This window comes from Esox lucius, chromosome 17 (genome assembly GCF_011004845.1).
Source record: "Esox lucius isolate fEsoLuc1 chromosome 17, fEsoLuc1.pri, whole genome shotgun sequence".
Taxonomy (NCBI): domain Eukaryota; kingdom Metazoa; phylum Chordata; class Actinopteri; order Esociformes; family Esocidae; genus Esox; species Esox lucius.
The window spans coordinates 17,075,044-17,082,866 of record NC_047585.1 but is presented as its reverse complement, the minus strand read 5'-3'; the positions used below and the strand labels follow the sequence as shown (position 1 = coordinate 17,082,866).

General features: G+C 48.0%; 1 protein-coding gene across 5 annotated transcripts in view; it reads right to left on the bottom strand.

Annotated features, from left to right (window-relative positions):
* Positions 1–514: 514 nt before the first annotated feature.
* The window catches only part of frmd4ba (FERM domain containing 4Ba), a 53,440-nt gene continuing 46,131 nt past the window's right edge, over positions 515–7,823 (bottom strand). For 3 of the 5 annotated variants that reach the window (XM_020055768.2, XM_020055765.2, XM_020055766.2), the window contains 9 exons: positions 7,571–7,687; positions 7,082–7,310; positions 6,776–6,832; positions 6,514–6,661; positions 5,721–5,885; positions 4,781–5,526; positions 3,678–3,813; positions 3,022–3,294; positions 1,582–1,665 (listed from right to left, as the gene is read on the bottom strand). In XM_020055768.2, coding sequence (XP_019911327.2) covers positions 3,024–3,294; positions 3,678–3,813; positions 4,781–5,526; positions 5,721–5,885; positions 6,514–6,661; positions 6,776–6,832; positions 7,082–7,310; positions 7,571–7,687 — 1,869 coding nt within the window. In that variant the 3' untranslated portion in view covers positions 1,582–1,665; positions 3,022–3,023. Of the gene's footprint in view, positions 1,666–2,494; positions 2,658–3,021; positions 3,295–3,677; positions 3,814–4,780; positions 5,527–5,720; positions 5,886–6,513; positions 6,662–6,775; positions 6,833–7,081; positions 7,311–7,570; positions 7,688–7,823 lie in introns of all 5 variants that reach the window. The other 2 variants (XM_020055767.2, XM_010882058.4) reach the window with 2 other exon arrangements.

The following is a 7,823-nucleotide window of genomic DNA, read 5'->3' as shown; positions in this document are numbered from 1 at the left end:
TAAGCTCTAATCCGATTCAGATTACTTGGTCAGTCGTGTCTCAGTCATTATCACATTAACACATTTCACAGGAACATTTCACACCACCAAGTTTTCACTAGCAAGTACACTGGGAAAGCTGTTGTACAGTTGGTGGTGATGGCGACAACAGAAGTAGTCATTACATAGTCTGGTGAGAAAGATCTAAAGATGTTTCTCACACATTTAAAAAACGTGAAAAGAAATGTGACACTTACTGAGTAATGAGTTTCTTGAGAAAGACAGTTATCAACACTAGTAATTACATTATTGTTCTTCGATCTTATTCATGATATTTTTAAACATTGTACTTTTACATTAAAACCCCATTAATTAATACTGGCTGACTGAATAGGCACAATTTATGTGCTTGATTAAATGGATCTAGAATTTAATCCTTTGTTTTACTACTTGTTACTGAGTCAGATACTGGAGGTACGTTCTTTTCAATTATGTTTGTTTTACAACTGCGTAAAACATGAATGAACTGAAGATATAATTCAAAATGTTTATGTTTTAATTCAAACGCATTTCAATTATACAAATTACTAAGAACCAGCTTAACAAATTTGATTGTTTACTATATATTACATGCTTCTTAAAATATGTAAAAATGCTCTAAAAACAATGGGAACCGTACAATCTATTTACATTATCAATATACAAATTGCTTCTTGAGAGGAATCGAGAGCACCAGTCCATGGATTCCAGCATGGGACACAATGAGCAGAAAATATAAAAATGTCTGGAATCATGTCTTACTGCACTGAGCGATAAAATGAAGCCCTGTAATAGACTTACGGTTAACGGTCACTGATAGTGTTAACATGGTTTTGAAGATATAAAAGCCAACATGTCTAGACTAACAGACAGACAGAAGCATTTGGCAGTTACAGACGCAATTACTAACAGTGAGAAATACTTTGTAAATGGTTGTTGCAAAACAACTAAGAATTGCACTAATTGCTGAACGGTAGCTACAGGAGAGGCCTTTGGAAACTGGCAGAGACAGGAGAAGGATTCAGCAGGTCAGCCATCCTTAAACTCAAAATCCAATTTCCATCCTTCATTTGAACATGTAATCGTATCAATGTGTAAGAGATCCCTCATTGTCTTGGTGAGCACTCAGCTTGTCCATTTATTGGTCACAGAACAAGTCCCGTTTATATTCCCCCATCACCTACAGTCATCTCAGAGGAATCCCGGGAACCACAGCACCCAGTGAAACTCAGTGTGCACCACAAGTGCCATCAACACATACACACATAACACACGTACTGCATTCAGAGAGCGTACACAGACAGACCCACTTTGGCAATTCTTTGGAGAACAAAGATTAGCTGTACATTGCCTTTAAGTCCTTCCCTCTGTCAACAGAATACCATTATGGAGGTTGTTCTTTTGCTTCTTCGGATCCCTTATTCCATCCAGAAACAGATAAGTGCAGTTCAAGGCACATGAGAGTGTCATACAGTGGAAGTTGAGAAAGGGTCTGACTGTTAGACTATTGTTCCAGGTTTGGATGAGCCCTCGTGCCAGTAAAGTCTCTGGTCATCTGGATCCAAGCTGCAATTCATTTGGCTGTTAATGTGTGCATCTGTTTGGCTGTTGATGTATGGGTCTGCTTGGTTAACATCTATATAGGATCTGCAACACATACATTACATAAACCAGTTAGACAGAAAACACACAGCAATGCTAACACGACCCAAGCACAGACATCTGACACCTGGAAAGTCATTTGAATAATTTAACCCTGAGTTAGGTAGTAATTCATTGGAATTCAATGCCAGAGAAATAAAAACAAACACATTCTGAGAATTCTATCAGTTTAAATATAGTAAGTGTTAGTATGTTTGACCCAGGATTAAACTTTTCTCACACCTGAAAACAAAGCCGAAGCACAGAGCAAACACCACACACAGACACAGCATGTAATATGCAAGGTAAAATGGTCCTTCTTCCACAGATAGCGCCCACCTCCAGAGGTGTCTCCACCACCACCACCACCACCACCACCACCACCACCACCACCACCAATGAGCAGAACAGTGGTATTCAAACAACTTCAGAGGGGACCCAATTTCTTCAGTCCGAATTTCTGGGAACCCCAATTTTAGGTGCAGAATTCCGCATGTTTCAAAATAAACTGAAAACCCCAAATTTTGATTTTAAAATGGACTAAATTGAAAAAAAAACTTAAATGGCCTCTTTTCAAATGATCTTTCGCAGGAACAAAATTTGCAAAATGCCCCAAAATAAATAAATCTGCAATTGATTTGTTTCATGAAAAAAATCCCACTTTTCACACAGTGAATTTTGGCAACACCCTTGCGCTTTCATCATTGTGACTTTGAATACCACTGGATTAGAAAGCAAAACCACTCAGGGCAGGTTTTTATTTTTACTGCCACGCACAACATGAGTCACTACCAACACCATAACGTTGTGTGGGTGGTTTTCTATTTTCTCTCACCCTGTCTTTAGTGATTCCTTTGATCAGGGTCTTTAATACGGTTGGTCAGAACTCAGTACCATGATAGGCACTGGCATCATACATCGCTAATGACCCGGGAGGCCTTGCTGCCCCCGGTACCAGTCTACCACCGCTCCTCCACTCATACTCTGCTGGGGGACATCTGTGCATGAGAGGGTCAAGGGTGAATGGTAGCAATAATGGGGAGGGTATGAGGCTGACAGACAGTGGTGTGTGTGTGTGTGTGTGGACATCCTGTTGGAGGTATATGGATGCCTATTTGAAAACCTGTATGGCGGCTGAAAGAGAAGGCAGACATGAACAGCGTTCGTACAAGCCATGCAGTTACCTTATCGGAGAAAAACGGCTAAAACAAACAGTTTTAACGCTAATCAGGAAAAAAAAGAAGCCCAAAAGCAGACCAGACTTTTTCAGCTCAATAATTAAAAACAAGGCAAGCGATGAAGCCACTCTGAGGACCGACTGATGAGCAAACCCACAGACAAGCCTGGTAGCGGGTTACTTACGACTATCGTGGGCTACACTTAGCAAAGGAGACGTTACTATGCCTCTGGCTTCTGGAGCTCTGAGGCTGCTGTGGGAGGCTGGAGCCCTGGCCAGCCCGCCCCGGGTCCAGCCGGAGCCCACAGCCTGGGGAGGAAGGGTGGGAGAGGAGGGAGGAGGAGGAGGAGGAGGAAGCAGAGGAGGAAGAGCTAGCAGGAATAAACGCGCAGCATCTCTGGCCATCCGGACTGTACCAGGAGCCCACAGAGCGCTGGGAGGAGGAAGAGGAGCCGTATCTATGAAGAGAGCGGCCCAGTGGGCGGTTAAAGCAGGGACAGGAAGCACCATTCCTAAGCCCGGCAAGAGGAGGAGCAGACCATTGATTTGCACAGGAAGACGCCGAACGCTCTAATCCAAACCACGAAGTCGGTCACTCTAATTGGCTTGTAAGAAGCAACTATGAATGGGTCCTGTATACCTCCGGCTGGGTTAGGCAGTTTACATGTCGGCCACGCGGGCCGCTTGCTCATCTGCAGCTGTCATAAATACCGTAAAAGCAGCTTCATTTGTCATCCATTCCCCATGACACCGTAGCGCTGCCTAGCTCCATTGATAAGGAGGATCTGGGAGGGCTAATGAGATCAGGAGCTGAAATGGGGCCAGGAGTTACTGCTCTCACCTGCTGTGGGCGGGGTGGATGTAGTGGGCAGTGCCGTAAGAGGGGTAATGCTGCTGAACCGGCATGTCGTATTCTGACATCCCTCCCCCAAGGTGACCGTGCCAGGCACCTGTTGTGGACGACTGGTGAGACGAGACTGGAACGCACAGGGGAACAGGACAGTTAGAAAGGCAGAGTTGTTCCGAACAGAAATGGACCAGGCATAGTTTGCAGTGTGAAGACCTGCAAGACGATGTGTGTAGAAAAGATAATATATTCATTTATTTTATCATCTTCTAGATCATCAGAACTACAAAACATCAAAACCAAAGAGAAGAACTTGACATGTCTAAATTCACATGGCATTTGGTTATTGTGCAGCGCAGATACAGACAACCCTGATGTGAATGCCCTGAGCACTCCATGTTTTCATTCAAATGACCTGAAAGACCGAGAATTTAGACAATCACTGAACTGATTATTTAACTAAAAGCTCATTGATTTGCTTACCCCCTGCCTAATGTTTGAATAGCAGATAGCATCAGGACACCTGTTAAGCCTTGGGAACAAAATGTCTACTACTATAGGAAATGCTGCCTCACATGCTGATGTTTATGCAACTCAGCCCCAGTTAAGGAAACTCTGCCCATTCTTCAGCATCATCAATTCAAATATCAAACTGGTAATAATGCTTTAGAAACACAAGAATCATAACAGATGGGCGGAGTTTTAAACACCAGCCAGTTAGTGAGTGGCGTCCCCGGGCCCATTTTCAGGCACTTTGTCCTTTCTGCCTCATTTCCTGAGCCCAGTTGGTCTCCAGTTGAAGAGAATGAACATAAAAACAGTAACGTGTAGCTGCCACTAGAACCTCTACCAATGTTACCCAAAGACTGCCACTGTATATCTCTACTGGCACGTCTAATAGTCACACCTCAGTTTGACCCCCCCCCCACCAAAAAACTTAGAAATGACATACTTAACATTAGCATTTACTGAAATGGTTAAACAAAGAGTAGGCTGACCCAGGTTGCTTTGCATGGCCACCTTCTAGGGATACCAGGTAACTGCCTTGGACTAACAGAGCGGAAAACCACTGTGTTTGCATGTCAGGCTGGCTGTACCTGAGGTGTAGGACATGGTCCTGTTGTAGGGCGTAGGCATGGTCTGGTAGCCCAGGCTCTGCTGGGAACCCCTGGGCTCGTAGTCGTATGCCAGCGGCTGCTTGTGGCTCGTGTTGCGCTGGTACCAGCCTCTCAGGTGCTCCGCCACAAGCGCCTTCTGGACGTTCCTGGTCACGTGCTCCGTTCTGGGTGGAGGCTGGCGGTTCCGGGGCGGCCTCATGGTGGCGTAGGGGTTCTGGGCCATGCTGTCCATCTCGTCGTCACCGTAGCGACCACCGTACGTGTCCTGTCCGCGGTAGGCCGACGTGGCGTGATAGGAGGGGTTGACGCTGTACTGGCCCTCCAGCTGGTGGTCGTAGGCGTAGACCCCGTTGAGGTGCGGCTCCGGCTCAGTGTAGCAGGGGTAGCCTGTGACGTAGTAGGCGGTGGTGGTGGGGCGCGGCGCCCGGTGGGGCTGGCAGGCGTTGTAGCGGGTGTCGGCCTGTAACAGGTTGGGCATGCTGCCCGTGTTGGCATAGACGTGGCCCTTCCTGCCGTGCCGCGGGCGCCGGACGTGGTTCCCGGGCGCCGCGTACTCGGCGCTGGACTGGCTGGTGTAGGACGAGCCGTCGTCCAGGACGTCCGTGCTGTTGCTGCGGCGCGCGGGGACGAGCGTTGCCGTCGGGGGCGGGGCCTCGACCGGGAACCGAGACTGGGACTCCAGGCTGCCGCTCCGCTGGCGGAAATGATGCGGGTCGCCATCTGACCTGGGAAGCGGACGATGCAATTTGATTAGCGCGTGGTTCTGGTGTAAACCCAACGGGGAGGCGTACAGGGTTACAAGCACACTGCAGTGGACAGAACTCTAGACAGAAGGGTCGGAGGACTAGGGCTTATGGCTGGCCCGTCTGTGGATGTCAGAGACAGACGGCCGTATACGTGTGGGGCGGGGGGTGGCTACCTGAGCTGGGTGCTACTGTAGGCGTTGCGTGCGAGGAGGGGAGTGGGCGGCATGCTGCGGGAGTCACGTGGCTGCCTGGACGCCGGCTGGTAAGGGCTGCTGTGGCTCGATAAGGCATCGCTGTGACTGTATTGGAACGATTCCTGGACTTCGCCATTATTTAATCTGGAATGGAGGAGAACAATGCTTTTCACAGACGTTACTTCCTCAGGGGTGGCCCCTTGTGTGGTGATAACAGAAAGGCATCTCCTCCTTACCGCTCAGAATAAATGAAATGTTAAAGCTATTCCTGCATGCTGTTATTTCGGTCCTAACTTTCCCCTGGATGACAGTCATTTCATAGCTCATTGATCTTTTTCTTCACGGAACGGTAAACAAATAACATTACAGAGACAGTTGCTGCAAGGGACCTAAATGAGTCCTGCCCTCTTCTCCCAGCAGCATATCATCCAAGTCATTTGGTAAATGCTCAACGAATATGTTTAAATTCACAAAGTTTCCCAGAACAGGTTTTGCCCCTCCTTGGGACTGCGGTCGGTTCCTTAGCAGGCAGGAACTCGCTTAGTACCATCTATTTTTAAACATGGAGTGTGTTTGGGCTGATAAGGGGCAGATTGTGGGGGTAGCAGGAGATGAGAAGGCTGGTAGGAATGCAAGCAGCCTCCTCAGTCCTCCTCTACAGGTCTACACTGGCTGGCCCTGCTCTCCTTGGCCAAGAAAAACAGCCTAAAACAATAGCCAACCAAACCGGCCAGGCTCTAGCCTCTACCCAGGACTGTGCCGGGACGCCTACCTGCTGTCAGGTCCGAAGTCTTGGAGCTGGTCCAGTGTGGAGGCACGTCGGTCAGACTGGTAGTGGAGAGCCAGGGTCTCGGAGCGCTGGGCCCGGGGTGAGTACTGTATCGAGCGGGACCGCGGCCTGTGCTCTCCCGGTTCCTCATCTGAGAAGCATAGGGACAGGAGCGGTGGTTGTCACAGATGAAAGCCACGCTGCGCATGTTTTCAGAGAGGTTTAGCTACAGCATGAGTGAGAACCTCTGCGGCACAGGACTCACCATCCTCCAGAGTAATGCTGTCTGACAGGGAGCTGAGTTCTGCAATGTCAACGTTGTCTGTGGAAAAGAGGGGAACTCCGGTTAAGACACGCTTGTGTTGTCAGGGTTTTCATTAGACGCCGCGGCGCATTAAATCAATCAGGCCCCATCGGATAAAAATCTACACCCTGAAGTCTTGTTCTCCCAGACGAGTGCAGACAAGATGCTACTAGCAGGAATTCTGGTATCTTTGAATCCTCTGCGAGCCACCTTCAGCGTCGACCACATTAACACTGATGTCTGCCTGTTCATATGGCATGGGGGTACCTGCGATTATTATCGATGCCCTCTGAGTGGGATTCTTGCCTATCTTGATCCGGTATTTGTTGATCTCCTCCTCAACGTCCTGCAGCGTCTTCATGGCGTCCAGGCAGTTTCTCCTTCTTTTCTTTTTCACCGTCTTGGAGAGCTCAGTCTCGCCGGCCAATTTCTTGGCCGCCTCCACAATCTTCTGCTGCAGGGCAAACTTGCTCTCCAGGTTTCCCAGATGGGGATCCTGAAGGATTAGGAAACAAATAGATGAGATCAGTCACTAACACACAGACAAGCAGATCACGCAAAGGGGCCTTCCACTGAATAATCATAAATAACATTTGTCAAGTGTTTTTCATTAAAGAACAATCTAAAAGGACAAAAGGAGCATATAAATCATGAAGACATTTATTGTCCTGGCCACACAGTGAATAGCAATCAAGTCTAACAGTTCTCAGCTAAAGCAGTTCGATAGGGTAGTTATCTGGTGTTGGCCATACTAACCTCATCATAGGGAAAGAGGTCGTCTAGTTTGAAGGTTGTCACTATGCGTCGCCGGACCACTGGGGGCTTCTCACCCTTGGCCAGAGGGTACTCTTTTGGCAGCCTACCTGTCAGCTCCTGGAGAAACCAAACAGACAATTTGAGAGTCAGCTCTGATTTCATCAATTAAAGCGGTGTTTCCCAATCCTGGTCCCCGGCACCCAAAGGGGTGCATGTTTTTGTTTTTGCCTGAGCACTCACACAGCTGAATCAA